This window comes from Pelmatolapia mariae, linkage group LG4 (assembly GCF_036321145.2).
Source record: "Pelmatolapia mariae isolate MD_Pm_ZW linkage group LG4, Pm_UMD_F_2, whole genome shotgun sequence".
Taxonomy (NCBI): domain Eukaryota; kingdom Metazoa; phylum Chordata; class Actinopteri; order Cichliformes; family Cichlidae; genus Pelmatolapia; species Pelmatolapia mariae.
Window position 1 is genome coordinate 27,213,467 of NC_086230.1, and position 15,953 is coordinate 27,229,419.

Consider the following 15,953-nt stretch of genomic DNA (forward strand, 5'->3'; position numbering starts at 1 on the left):
ATGAAGAATAACAAATAAGCCTGATAGAGAATCAGGCCTGCTGCCTCAACAGTGAGGAATGGAGCAGGTGAAATGGATTGTCCATGATAATAATACATATGTTCAGTCACTTCCTGATTCAAATGTCTCCAGATTCTCTGGCTCTCATGCCACAGATGCCATTGAAACTGCATAGATTGTCTGCCTTCAACCTTCGACCACAGCTATGATTATGATGCTGGTTGTTACTGTTGATGGTGGTCATGGTGTTGGTGCGGGTGTTAGGCATTAAAGCAAAAAATATCTGAGTATTTTCCTTCAAAATCATACTGGGATTTTATTTTGACAGATTGTACCGGATGTTGTGGCGTATTTCTCACTAATGCTGGCCCGAAGGGAATTTGAGTATTTGGAAGAGAAAAAAGTCCGCCAGTAGTGTTTAAGCAGAGACTAAGCAACAAAGAGAGGAGCAACTTTGCCCCCCTATAGAGACTTACTGTTACTGGAGAACTGATAATACGAAGGAGGCTACTAGATAAATTTACAGCGACTTTATCAGGCTGTAGTTGATACTTAAACTTGAGAAGATGCGTTTTTGCAAAACTTTTATTTTTGCGGTCCTGCTGCCCCTGCTGATATCAGCACAGTATCAAGGCGACAACGGAATAGTTGTCCCGGAACATGGATTTTGTCAGCCGATTTCGATACCTCTGTGCACGGACATTGCTTATAACCAAACCATCATGCCCAATTTAGTGGGTCATTCCAACCAGGAGGACGCAGGGCTCGAAGTGCACCAGTTTTACCCGCTCGTGAAGGTACAGTGCTCGCCAGAGTTGAAATTCTTCCTGTGTTCCATGTATGCGCCTGTTTGTACAGTTTTGGAAAAGGCCATTCCTCCATGCAGATCGATTTGTGAGAGGGCCAAGCAGGGCTGCGAGGCTCTTATGAACAAGTTTGGCTTTCAGTGGCCGGACCGATTGCGCTGCGAAAACTTCCCTGTGCTGGGAGATGGACAAATCTGCGTGGGCCAAAATGACTCCTCCACTGCCACCGTCCCTCCGGTTTTATCTGTTCCAGGAACGTCGGATGTCTCCATAATCCCCCCACGTGGAAGGCCATTCCATTGCCCGTCTGTTCTTAAAGTTCCCCCATATTTGAATTATAAATTTTTAGAAGAGAAGGACTGTGCCGCTCCCTGTGAGTCATCTAGGAGCGGTGGGAAAATGTTTTTCAGTGATAAAGAAATTCATTTCTCGCGCATATGGATTCTAGTTTGGTCTGTGCTTTGTTGTGCATCTACATTATTCACAGTAACCACTTATTTAGTTGACATGCAACGCTTCAGATACCCCGAACGGCCCATCATCTTCTTGTCTGGCTGTTACACTATGGTCTCCATTGCCTACATAGCAGGCTTCTTCCTCGGTGATAGGGTGGCGTGCAATGACAGCTTCACCCCTGATGGCTATAAGACCATAGTCCAAGGCACCAAAAAAGAAGGCTGTACTATCCTCTTCATGATGCTCTATTTCTTCAGCATGGCCAGCTCCATATGGTGGGTCATTCTATCGCTCACCTGGTTCCTGGCTGCAGGTATGAAATGGGGCCACGAGGCCATTGAAGCTAACTCTCAGTATTTTCACCTGGCAGCCTGGGCAGTGCCAGCTGTCAAGACCATTAGCATCCTGGCCATTGGGCAGATTGAAGGTGATGTGCTCAGCGGAGTCTGCTTTGTGAGTCTCAGCAACCTGGATCCTCTACGGGGCTTTGTTTTGGCCCCTCTCTTCATTTATCTTTTCATCGGCACCTCTTTCTTGCTGGCTGGCTTTGTGTCACTTTTCAGAATCCGCACAATCATGAAACACGATGGCACCAAGACGGAGAAGCTGGAGCGATTAATGGTACGAATCGGGGTATTCAGCGTGCTCTACACGGTCCCTGCCACCATTGTTATTGCATGCTTCTTCTATGAGCAGGCCTTTCGGCCCCACTGGGAGCACAGCTGGGTCAGCCACAACTGCAGGAGCCTGGCCATTCCCTGCCCTATGCATCCTGGACCCCACATGACACCAGACTTCACCGTCTTCATGATCAAATATCTGATGACCCTGATAGTGGGCATCACCTCTGGTTTCTGGATCTGGTCTGGAAAGACTCTGAACTCCTGGCATAAGTTTTACACAAGGCTGACAAATGGCAAACACGGAGAGACCACTGTGTAGAGTGAAAGCACATGAGTGTTGCTGGGATTATTATTTGTTTTATTATCTATACCTCATGTCATAGGTAAGTAGCACAGTGAGTAGCTGTAGCGTTTGTGTTTGCCTCAGCTTTCTAGTCACACTTGCATGCCAAACTGAGGGTTGGATTTTGAGAAAAACACAAGCTGGATAAACACAGACTGAACCTGACTGTGTGAACAAATAACAATCATGGCTATGGATGCCATGTGCTGAATGCTCTCCTCACCTTCTCTGGTTCCTTTCTTAAAGCCTCCATAAACTCTGGGGAGTGATGATCCAGCAGACAATAGAACACAGGCTGAATGACTGATTTGAATTTTTTTGAACTCTTGCAAAAACATTTCATGTACAGTTTTACAAAATTGTAAATAGTATTTGTAAAAACACAACATTATATTATTGTATTTAAAAAATAAATACTTTACCTTATCTGCTAGTGTACTCAAACTAAGTAATTTTGCACTGTATGAATGCCACAAGCCCAGACAAAGACATGCCTGTTTTTTTTGTTCTTTTTGCGTTTTCCTTTTCTGTTAATTTGTGATTATAGATTAGAACATTGTGTTGTTACTCTTAATTTACGGAAAACATGTGCAGAGTCTCTGCAGAATTTACAGATATCAACTCATGACTATGAATTTTGAACTTGTGGTTAAACAGGAACATCATGCTTTGTGTGAGGTTTTTTTCTCATCTTTCTGCTCTTATATGTGTTCAGTGTTGTTTTAATAATTAAACCCTGTTGTTAACGTGTGATTTTCTTTAATTAAAGCACAGCCACGTTGTTTTCTTAAGGGGTGAGGGTTGTATCACACCTGAACATCTGTTGCCTCAGACTGACGGGCAACAGTTAAAGTGATTATTGGAATTCTTAATGGGAGTTAGCCACTAACACAGAACTATCCCCCAGGGAAATACAAGGAATCCATGTACATTGAGCCTGTCAGTATAAACACAGTTTGTCTGTTAATCACTTACTTTGTCAGTAAATTGTAAAATATTTAACATCTGTGGGGGGGTGCCTAAGCAACTAATACCACCATGTAAGAATGCAGCAGGAAACATCTTCACACATGTACATTAACATTGCGTTTGAGTGCTGAACAAAAAAAAGAAACTTTTTCTTTTTTTGCCTGTTGTGTAAACTAATGGAAATCATCTGGCAAGCCAAGCCTGTGCTGTTGCATAGGTGTGAAAATGTTCCCGCTTGTGCGGTCGGTGAAGGCGAAAGAAAAATATTCCGATTTGCTGTTGTTACTTCTCTGGATTCTGTGTATTGTAGCAAGTTGGAATCCCCCAAGCTGCTCATGGCTGAAACTCAATCGTCTCTGCAGTGATGTCATGAAGTAGATGGATGTGTAAGAGAAAGCTGATCCCTGTGCCTCAGAGCAGAAGCTCTTGGCTAGAGGCATGCATATAGTGTACTGTTAGTGAGTGAGTTAGTCTGCACCTCTCTGGATAATATTCTAATTTGAGTTACCTTTTCGACTTATATCACGACCAATGGGTTGTTATATTTATTTGATGTTTGTCTTTTTTATATCCTCACCAAGGGTTTAATAAAGACGGGTTGTAATAACAGATGGGTAAGAGTGATTAAAGGTAAGAACAGAGACTCTAAGGGGGGAAAACCATAAATCTACCTGCCTCCTCTATTCTGCCCTTTTACACCCTCTATGTCTTCACCCTCCCTGCCTCTCTCCGCTCAGATGAATGGGGGGAATGTGAGTGAGTCAGTGGAGCAGTGCTGGGCCTTTGCCTAGTGACAGACAGTCTCCTGTGCTGCTCACTTCAAAGTGCCGCTGAAACCTGACAAGCTTCATGTAAACAGTACTGCCTGGCCCGAAGGCCCACTTCCTGCGCTATACTCAACTTAATGGCTGGCTTGTTTGGCTTTGCACTGAAGCAGAGAAACGAATGAAGTGTGAGAGAATGAAGAGAGGCGGTATGTGGGTGGGGTCCTAGTGGTGAAGAGAGTGAGATTGTTTTAGGATTTAGGGGAGGAGGGATTTGGAGAGCGTGATGGAAAATTCAGAATTATTTGGTTGCTTTTGTCTTGCAGAGGGGGGGAAAAAACAAAGAGAGAAAGAAAATGAGAATCCAAATGAGGAGAGACATAATTGTGATTTGGCAAATATTCTGAGAACAAAAACCTTTGATCGCAAACCATCAAAACTAAATAGAATCAGATGCTGCTCCTAGTAACTTGTCCCACAAAAATAAATTGTAAAATATACTCTGTGAGTAAGTCTTTAATGTTTTTTATGCCCAGTGACCTATCTGGGGTAGTTCAATACAGATTCTACTTGGTGGACTTCACAATCTCTATCCACGGAGAGAACAGTTTAAAAATGTGAAGCATTAGTTGGAGTTTTATGCCTAAAACTTTAACTTTATGCATAAAACTGTTAATATTATCTACGCAAGCGCTGGTAACTATCCAGAGTAAATTCTGCTCTCTTTAATGTTGTTTCCAAGTTTCTCGGAAGCTGCAGTCTCATGTTGTTGGTCTCTGATCTTAAATCTTGCATGCAGTTGGTTCCAGCTTGCTTGGGGGCAAGAAGGGACAAGTCAAGGATCATGAAGACAGGAAGAATGTTTCTAGAGTTGATATTATGGTGTCGCTCTTATTAGACGAAGGTCTAGGCATGTCGGAAAAGGATCGTGTTGTTAGTCAGTGTTCTCACAGGTTCTGTAGATCCATTTTTTGAGCATGCTCTAATGTACTATGAACATTTTCTTAGCTTGTAACTTTTTATCCAGCCTATGAAAGTGCTTCAACCAGACAAAGGACTAAGAAAAAGAGGAAAATGGTTAGAAAAAAAGGAAAGGAAGAAAAAAGGATCCAGACATGTAGTAAGCCTGTTTCTAATCAAATCTTGGCACAAAATCAAGAAGGAACCCATGCTCAGAAGGCTGGATTAGTTGCAGTCATACATTATCCTAACCATAGGAGAGTAGCTGAGGTTTTCCAGAGCACATACTCTATCTATTTGTCTTATATTGCCTTGAAGTCTCAAGAGGACATGCCATATGTTCTTTCTCCTCATGCCATTTGCTTTCAGAGTGGAATCAAGTGTAACAAATTGGCAGAAATATGATGGTTTAAATGTGTATTTCAGCTTCTGACTTTGATTCAGGGCTTCCAGCCATAAAGGGTCACCGTGAAGGTGTCTTTCTTTTGGTCGTCTTTAAAATCATTTTCTAATACCTGACTTTTTTCCCCCTCATTGTTACCTCACAAGCCATGATATTTGAAGAATTACATTACTTAGTACAAATAACTTTGCTGATTTTAAAAAAAGTGATTTAAAATATCCATTTACTTTAATATTAATATGGTTATTACACCACCCACAACCATGGATTGAAAAGTGAAAGGCTGCGGCTCCCACAATGTGGGACGGAGAGATTTTGCAGGTCTTTCCTCCCTACTGCTGTTAGACTCTACAACATGGTCTCTGCAGAGGACCACACACAAAAATCTCATACACAATTGTAACTCTCGCACTGTCTCCTGGATGTGCAATGGCACCAAGTGCAATTTTCCCTATGTAACAAAGTATTTTATTCTATTTGTATAGTACTTATCCCACTGTATATAGTATTCTTTCTATTTTGTATAGTATGTTATTCCGTTTCTCTTATTCTATTCTATTCTTTTTCTCTTAATTTTAAACCAACTAATTAAACCAACTGATTCCATCCTTATAGTGAACACAGTTAAAACTAGAAAGTGTACCCGGCTTTACTTTCTCGGTGGCTGATTTTCATTGACATGTATCTATGTGCTAGTGTATGCTCATAAGCGCACAGACAATGCAAAGGTGGCTTTGACAAGAAGTCAAACATAAACTGTTGACACTGACACTGGGATGTTGGGGGAGTTTATTTAGTCCCCTGCCTTCAAGGACAAGGGTGCAGAATCAGTGTAGAAAGTAGGGGAGTGGCTCAGAGCCTTTCCAGCTGCCGAGCAGAGAGGTGCCGACAGCTGCATGACTGATATTTTGGGAGCCTGCAGTAGGCCTGGGATAATAATGGTCTTGATTGGGAGGAGTGTGTTTGAAGTAAAAGGAATGGTTAATGTGCATCTAGACACCACACTGTGTACACAACCATGTCTCTCTCATAAACTGTCAGAATGATGGTACAAGTAGCAAATGATAACACACACAGTGTTAGAGACTAAAGCACAGGTTTTTCTGCTACTGTGTTGTGTTTTTTTCACAACTGAATGTATTTATTTTTGTAAAGTTGCAAATTTCAATGTTATGGAGACTATGAATATACTCACAATGTATCCACACGATAAAGCCCAAAAATATAAATTTATGTTACAAAACTTGTGGTCCTGTCGCCAGGCAGACAGCTTTACACAGATACAGACAGGGCCCACACCACTTAGAGCTTTAGAAACCAACAATAAAATCTGAACATCAAATCTAAAGCTAACAGGTAACTACTGAAATCGTGCAAAGGACTGGTGTAATGTGGTCACTCCTTTTGTGTTAAAAGCCTTGGAGCATCATTCAGAATTGACTGCAGTCTGTGTATGGTATGGTAACTGATGCCTGAGTAAGGTGCATTGCAGTAATCAATTCTAGAAGAAATAAGATCATGATTGACCTTCTTTAAATAGGACTGCAACATGGATGGTACAATTCTTGATTTCTGTCAAAACTGAATGAAACAGGACATCATGACATTAGACACCCATGTACCCAATGGAGTCAAAGATTATCTTCAAATTGCAAGCATCTTTGCAAATATTTTTGAGACATAGACCAGAGCTATAGGAGGAAGGTGCAGTTATGACTGTTTCATTTTTTTAGTCATGCAGCTTAAGGAGGTTTTTAGACGTCCAGATTCTAACTTCTTCTAGACAAGACCTAATGTATAAGTTATCAATAGTACCAGGTTGAAACATAGAATTGTGTATTGTTTGCATAGCAATGCAAGTCTATACTGTGTTTCTGAAGCATTCGTCCAACCAGAAGTATGTAGGTTGTTTAAAAAATGGAGGATCAAAGATAGATCCCTGGGGGACTCTATAAGACAATAGTGCATGAAAAGAAGAGGCATCACTGATCCTTACGGAGAATGACCTGCTAGAAAGATATGAAATGAACCAATCCAGCGCCACATCACTGATGACAACACTGTTTTTTCAAATGGTTGACTAACATATTGTGATCTGCAGTATCAAAAGCTGGGATAAAATCAAGCAGAATTAAGACACAACCAGCCCAGAGTCAGAAGTGAGCAGCAGATTATTAGAGACCTTGACAAGAGCTGTTATCTGACTGAATATATACATATATATTAGATAAAAGTGGCAGTTTGAACCCATCAAGTTTTAAATGATTGAGTCTGGCCCAGAAAGCGTCAAAGGTGCAGATAAAACCAAGTCCAGCGGCAGAAGGAAAACTCTTCATCCAGCTATGCAAGTAAAAGAGGTGACTAAAGAGTTCAGAGCCTCTAGTTATGACAGAAATGGTGCCAGACAAAACACACATCCTTCCCAAGCTTTCTATGGCAGTGGTTAAAGACTCTAGATCATGCTGACAGAGATAATCAAGACAAGAAGTCATTCAATTTAATAGAGCTCAGTCTTTAGAGAGAGGAGAGAGCTCTGGGAGTGGGTATTTTTATGTCACTTCCTTCGCTTCCATGGAGTCAGCCATTTTTTTGGATGCTGCGACAGCCAGCCAAACAGTATTATAGAGAACTCCAGCATGCACTATTGCCTCATTATTTATTTAGTTTTCTATTTTAAAAGCTCTTATCTGTTTCACACACAGATAAATATCGATGTTTCTGTACTGGAAAGTTCTCTGTGCCTTAAAACCACAACTGATACACATTTACAGACCGTTTCCCATAGCAGCAGTTCACAGGGTATCACCAAGAAGTGAGTTTAAAAATAAAAGAGGTTAAAGATTCTTCATATTGATATCTTTCAAATTCATTAGAAGCTGAGCGAGCTCTGCAGTACGGGCCCCTGGAAAAAAAATCACTGCGACTACCAAACCATGCTGATGTGATGTTATAGCTTTGTTACTCTGAAAAGATGACGTCACTTGAGAAAAGTGTGCTTTCAACATCTCTCTGGAACACTGGCTTTTCACTATGTTAGTGTCACAGGACAAGCCTCTAGTCTGACTCAGCGCTCACCTATCTTGTTATGAATGTAAAGATGCTGCTAGGTACTTTGGAATGAACTTTTAGTGTCTACTCCATACTTACAATTCCACTGTATTAATTATCTTATTTTGGAACTGCTATCCGATCAGTCTTCTCACCTCTTATAGTTTAAGAATACAGCAATCACAAATATGACTTGTTCTTTTTTGGTATTTAAGCATCTTTTTGTTCCATGTCTTGTAACAACACTTGAGGCAGTTTAGTCCTATTCAGCAGGGGGTTACGGTGAGTCTAAAAAGCCACATAACGCAACAGCTGTTGAAGTAATCACAGCTTTTAATTGACAGGTCAATTAACCCCCTACAGATAATTCACAAGGCAGTAAAATCACTCTTATTGACCCATTAATGAAACATGGCAGCACTCTGAGCACCTGCATCTAAAGATAAACTAAATTTATTGAAGAGAATGAGGTGGTAATACACTAATCTAATCTGTTACTCTCTCACGAGCCTCAGTAGGGCCTCAGGCTTCAATGACGACTTACTGAGTCGGCTCCTCTCTGGCGAGTGCCGCCCCCCTTATTTTAATGGAGGCCCTCCTAACAACTCTTTCTGAGGAATTTACAGCCTTGGCCGATTCTCACTCCAGCCCAGGGCTGGGAAGGTGGGGTGGAAGTCATGCTGTGGCCTTGTACCAATAGAGCCAGCAATGGAAATGTAAAGGCAGGGTGGCAGCAGAGCTTGAACATGAATGTTTCTGTGCTACTTAAGTCAAAAATCAGCCACACAGGGGTCCGCATGTATTTAATACATCAATAATAGAAAAGAAATACATGAAATAACACTGATGTCCACCTTAAGTCTCCAAGAACTGTAAGGGTAAATGCTAAGATACAAAAAACCAAAAAGATTGCAATTTAGACCCTCTCAAGTACACAACTTTTGATGCCAGTCAGTCCAATAAGTGAAAAGGAAGGGATACTTCTAAACCTTAAAGCACAAAACAAGCATATTTTGAGCCTCACTGCTGAAGTTAATTCTTTCACTGTATGTGTGTTCACTATTGTGCATCTGAGCTTGTGAATATGTGAGTAAATCTGTGTGAATGAGTGGCTGTTGGAAGGCTCCAGTTCTGTAGGTTCTCTCTGTAATTTCACTCTCTGCTCAGCATAATCACTTCCATGTGGGCCCTCTCCAACAACAGAGTGTTGAAGGGGCCCGTTGCAAAGGTGGGAGTGAAACGCAGACACATATGGGCTCACAAATGTTTTCACACATAAGATTGTCAAGTCCTGTCTCACCGAAGTGTCAGACAGCAGAGAAGATTTGGCCTCCATTTGCTTGAGCGTCGCTGTAGTTATTTGTGGTTTAAGTTGTTCGCATATAAGCAGATACAGAAAATAGATTTTTTTTCTTTGACATATAAAACCACAAATGCTGGGTGTCTCAGACCAACTCAGATAAAATCTTAGTATTCCAGTCTTTCAATTTGTGAAATTGCAGGAAGTCAGTTGCCAGTTTAGGCTCATTAGCAATTTCCTTTAGCGGTATTAAGAAATTTTGTGGTTTTCTTTTGCATCCTGTTAGTTTTTTGTGGTGGCTTCTGCCACACAAGTTAAATCATTGTCCAGGAATGCCCTGAGGGCTGCTAAGGACCACTCATGGACAATGTGTGAAACCAACAGAGCGGAAAACAACAGGGCCTTCTGCACAGCAGGGTCAGCATGTAAGGATACCTCTGCTCAACATATTTCCCGTGGAGATTATTGTTATGTGCAAAACCTCCTGCTAGGAGACCAAATATTTTAGGGTACATGTCAAAATATGTAAAGAGATGAGCGGTAAAACAACTCTTAATATCATAAAATTAAACGCTTTTATTAAGTGATTGGTTCATGGATAATTTTATAAATATTTGGTGAATACCACCCCCTGCTGTTCATACACCGCTACAAAACAGAAGTCAAAATTAACCAACAATTAAAACATGATGAAACTGTCTATCGGCAGCAAATTAGACAGCCATTTGGTGCCCTGTTAATTTGACCAACCATCTCAGCCATGTGCAAAAAATGAAAATCAATAAAATTTTAAACTATAATTTATTAGTACAGTGATCATAAAAAAAAAACCCAACGATATAAAATAGTGCTATGACCCACTTACAAAAAGGGATAAAACACACAGTCCAAGGCCAGGACCAGCGATGCCACAAGTCAGTTACACTTCACACGCCAACAACTTTAACAGGGAACAGCAGTTGTTCTACAAGACCCACCACCCTGTAAGTAGTAGGCTGGCAATCACCCAGACCTCAGCAAACCAACTCTGCCTTTAGGCTAGGGCGTATAGTAGGCCCTGGCCTGCACAAAGAGAAAAAATGTACTCAATTGCATCTTAATTGTATAATTCAGACGGCAGCAGACCAGAGTGTGAGTTTAATCAAGTACAGCTGCCTTGAGTGAGCACAACCCAATCATAGCCATTGGCTCACAACAACTGTGACACACAAAACCACTCTCAAACTAGGCCCATTTCCCACAGCAAATATAGAGGTGAGGTAATATAAGCAATAGTCCACTATGTTAGAGCCCACTGGGAGAGAAGAATAGAAAAATAAAATGTCCATCTGAAGAAGCACCACCACACAGTCAGTTACATGAATATTTAGACAATGACATTTTCTGTTTGAGTATTGTAATTGGACACTGGGCTGATAAACAGTTTGATGGCCAGGTGAGGCACATTCCCTCATTATTCAATGACAAATTAAATGGATAAATGATCTGGAGTTGATTCCAAGTATTGGACTTGCATTTGATATCTTTTAACTGGAATGTTCAATATAAGGTTTAGAGAAATGCTGATGAGAAAAAGAAAAAAAAAAGCCAAATAAACCTATCAGAGAGACAGCAAAAAGCAGCAAAAAGCAAACCCCACAGCATGGAAAACTGCGGGCAGATTGACGCACAAATAAGCAGAAACTGCAAGTGGCTGCAGTAAAAGCCTTCGCTGAGCATCTCAAAGGAAAAAACGTACTTGGTGATGTCCATGGATTTTAAACTTCAGGCAGTCGTTGACTGCAGATCAGTTTCAATCAATTACGAAAACCAGTCCTTATAGTTAAATGTCCAATTACATTTAAGCCTCTAACAAGGGTGGGGAGGGTATGAAAATGGCTTTAATTCATAAAAAGTTAATGCAGTGTTAAAACTCTAAAGATGAAAGACTGTGAGATTTAAAATCAACTGTGGTGAATTGTGTCAGTGTGCAAATCCTCATATGGATCTGACTGTGTACTTACATCATCTAAGGTCAACTAATAATAGCAACGCCGACAATTCAAAACGGAAGTTTGTAGTGCTTGAGGAAATGTAGTCCACCTCTAGATGGCGCCAGTGTTCTCATTCAGTCATAATGATGGCGAAAGGAAGTGCCATCTGTTAGTAGCAATGACTGTAGAAAACGCAGTCACTGGTTAGTGGTAAGAACAACAGCAAAGAGGTGTTAACAGCTGAGCATGAGTTTCCGAGTTTCTCTAGAAGACGGTTGGGTTATTATTTATTAATTCTTTAAATGCGTTTCCGGGCTTTGGCAAGTCAAAGGAAGATACAAGCAAGCCTATATATGCCGCCAATATGCCAATGAGCTTTGCTGGAAGAGTGAGCTGCTACTGCTAGACATGATGACTTTGAATCAGATGAAGACAGAAGATGTTAAAATCAGGTGATGTAGGTTCGAGTATTTTTCAGTCAAGTCTGTTATTAGAATCCAAAGAAAATGTCTTGGAGTTTTCATTTTTATGGTGAGCGGATGATATGGCTGACCAGGTCAACTTAAACTTAAAAATACAGCCTTATTCTCAGTATGATAGTCAATAATAATAACAATAATAATAATGATTAAAAGATTAAACAAATGTAAGACAACATAAAGTATAGAAAGTTTATGATGGAGTGCCAAGAGAGGAACTGTGGTACTCTACTATATGAGGAAGTCAGGGGTGACAGAGAAGTACTGTAGTTGAGGGTGGTGCGGATCATGCTTAATGACAGAGAAATATTGGTGAGGTGTGGATTTCATGATAAAATGGTTTAAGGGCATGCGATTACATCAGAAGTTGGTTCTTAGCCCCTGCTTGTTTGTAATGCTTGTTTGTAAAGGTTAACAGATGGGTCTCCTTGGACAGATGACACTGTAATCAGTAGTGAGAGTAGGGAGCAGGTGAAAGACAACCTGAGATGTTGGACATAGTGGAGGTAGATCAGAATCAGAAGACTTTATTTATCCCCAAGGGGCAATTAACAAGCAACAGAGCAGCATAACATTGAAGATAAGGACAATAAGAACAGGCAATAAGAGTGAAATAATAAATACACAGAATATACAGTATATACAGTTTTAAAATTAAAGTGACTGAAAAGTGAATAAAGTGTCGGTAGTAGAAGAGTGTAGTTTATGTTTCTGGTGTGGGAAATGGTCTTATCGGCTGGAGTTAAAAAGCAGAGTGGCCTTGGGGACAAAGGCGGCTCTCCTCCTCTCAGTCCTGCAGGAAATGCAGCGGTGGCGTCGCCCAGAGGGGAGCCATTGAAATGCGGGGTGAAGAATGTGAGAGGGGTCGTTGATGATTTTGGCTGCCTGTCTAAGGGCCTGTTGGCTGAAAACCTGTACCAGAGTTCTGACAGGCAGGCCAATGATTTTAGAGCACACTGATGCAGTGTGCTGCAGTCTGTTCTTGTTCTGAAGGCTGAGGGAGTGAGTTTAAAGAATTTAAAGCAATGGACAGTGAGCAAGTGAGGTGAACAAAGGCAGGTTAAGTCGTTGGAGATGAGTGTCTTGGGTCATTTGTGACAGAAGGATAGCAGCAGGAGTAAAAGGGAAGGTTTTTAAGATGCTGGTGAGACCTGCTGTGATGTATGGTTTTGAGACGGTGGCAATGACAAAAAAAAATATTGGAGACTGGAGGTGGCAGAGTTGAATTTACAAAGATTTTGGTTGGGAGTAACCAGAATGCACAAGATTAGAAATGAGTACTTTACAGGAACAACTCAGGTTGGGCAGTTTGGAGACAGAAGATAGTGAGGCAAGGCTGAGATGGTCTGGACAAGTACTGCGGAGGCATCATAGACATATGTTGGGCTAAAAATGTTAGAAATGGTGCTGCCAGGCAGGAGGAAAAGAGGAATATCATAGAGAATATTCATGGACATAGTGATGGAGCTAGGTGATCTGATGTGGAGAAGCCTGGAGGGGGCAGCAGAAAGTAAAAGATAAGAAAATAAATAAAGGTTAGGGTCCAGATTTGGGAAACTCTTCTTTTCCCTTAATTTTTACACAAATAGTTGGCATACAAAATCTACAGAGCACCCACTGGTGCTCCTCCTTACCATTATTTATAAATCAACTGCTGCAGAATTATGTATTTCTGTAGGTGCCGTGATCTGGAGTTGTAATGAAAGCCAAGGTAAATGCACAAGATGTGGATGTGTTTACTGTAGATTCTTCCTTGGTAGCAGCACTTGAAAAGTGACTTGAATAGTGTTAAATGCACTTGAGAAAGCATGCAAAAACGTAAAACTTCATGTTACAATATAATCTATTGAAATCATAATGTTATATTCTAGGTATTTTGTTCACTAGGTGATTTAAAAATGCTATATGATGTTTCAGCAATAAAGCATAAAATAGAAGCATAAAAATTAGCCATTGAGGAACTTGTGTAAATGAAAAGGATCTAAACCTTATCGGATTAATCCAGTGGGTTTTCCTATCTTACATTCTTTTTCTGACGCTATGCTTCATGTGAAAAGAAGCCCTCATTTACTTTTTCATTTTAAATTATGAGGCCAAGGTTTTCTGCTCACCAGCAAGGCACCCGTTTCACTTTTTAAGCATGTCAAAGATTTTAATCTGTAGATGAAATCGTTTTGACTGTGCTGTGACTATCTCCACTTTTCATCTTTGTCTTTGTCTGTCTTACGTAAGTCTTAGTGCTTTTCTCATCAACAACAATGCTTTTAAGCAACCCGAGGAGGTGAGCGGGGCTTCTGCGTGCACAACAAGAGCTGTATGCGTTAACTTAACATATACCCATAATATCCACTCTATGTAATATACAGATCCAATAGTAGGACAGTCAATAAGAAAATGTTTAGAGATGACTGAAGCCCAAGATCTGGGCTTCATTTGTGCATACAATGACCTCATTTTTTTTTTTTTTTTAAAGGTCCCTAATAAATTATGTTACTTGCATTGGCACGAGCGAAGACACTGTGAGACAAATGCAGCATAATCATTCTGTTTCCTTTTTAATGAGCAGCCCTGTAGCTAGAGAGTTTCTGCCAACTTTCTGTGCGTGTTTTGTCTTTGATGTCACGTCTTATTAAACGCTTTATGTCCGACCTTATTAGATACTGTTTCTGTCATGCTGTGCAAGGTTGTTCAGCCGTGGTGATTTGTTTTTGTACTGCGACATTCCTTTTCAGTATTGCAGTAGTTGTTAGCTTCACCTGGAGACGTTGCAGACCCTGGGCGAATAACTCAAACTGTCATTCACTGTGTGTCACTATGTGGAAATTCCCTGGTACCCAGGGAATTACAATAGTAAGGCAGTCAGCTTCTGGGTGTGATGACTGACTGACTAATAAGGCGAAAATAGTTTCCAGCAAATGTAGCTTAACAATGTAAATGGGTATAATCTGTCTTACCTGAACTTTTGTATGTTATTATTAACCTGCTGAGTGATGGCAATTTTTTGTTGAATTTCAGTGGTTTCATCCCCACCCAGGCTTTAGAGACAAAACTAGGCCTGGATCATTATGCTATTAAAAAAAATCTTAATAAAAACAACAACAACAGTAATAAGAATAAGATTTTTTAAGACATTGGGCTTTTAACATGTGCAATAATGTCTTTGTTATAAAAAATCCCAACAAGGATGTCTGTGTTGGCAGCTTTTTGGTAAACGAGATAGGAATTCTCCCACGGAAACTAAAACAAGCCCCTTGCAGTCCCTTTTTGTGTGATCATTGATGTGGAATTTGGGAAGCTGGGATGGGGGTGGAGTGGAGAGAGATGTTATCACCACTTCAGCAGGTTTCTGTAGAATTCTCTGACTATCAATCCAGCATTTTGTAGTGTAGTTAATTCACCTAATTGAAACTGCTACACCAAGATGCACTCATGTTGATAATTGTTGTTTGCTTGTGACTGAAACTTGTAATAAATAATACAAACTTGATTCAACCTGGCAGAGAGCACTGCTGTTCTCCGTTGAGATGAATGCCTCAAACATGTATGTTTTACCAAGAGCAGTTCTCCTCCACAGACGTCTCCTGGTTACTATATTAGCACGTGGAAGTCAAAGTGACGCTGCTGCCCTGCAAAAGGCCATCTTTCTTGTGTTAGGATATATTGTACCAGGGGAAGGGGCTCAGATTTGACTGTTGCTACAGTCAGAGGATTTAGAGTCCGCAGGGATGAAGTAAACCTTTGCAATGCTGATGTCACTGGCATCACAAAGTTCAGTTGTAGCATTGATAAGTGAGAAAGCAAACAGAGAAACCGGTGAACAAGACTGCAT

General features: G+C 40.7%; 1 protein-coding gene across 1 annotated transcript; it reads left to right on the forward strand.

Moving 5' to 3' along the window:
• The first annotated feature begins 404 nt into the window (after positions 1-404).
• On the forward strand, positions 405-2,939 carry fzd2 (frizzled class receptor 2). Its single transcript, XM_063470786.1, has one exon. The coding sequence runs from the start codon at positions 567-569 to the stop codon at positions 2,202-2,204; it is 1,638 nt and encodes a 545-aa protein (XP_063326856.1). The 5' UTR covers positions 405-566; the 3' UTR covers positions 2,205-2,939.
• Positions 2,940-15,953: the final 13,014 nt, after the last annotated feature.

Coding starts and splice junctions, on each gene's coding strand:
- fzd2 (XM_063470786.1), top strand. CDS start 567: ATGCGTTTTTGCAAAACTTTTATTTTTGCGGTCCTGCTGCCCCTGCTG.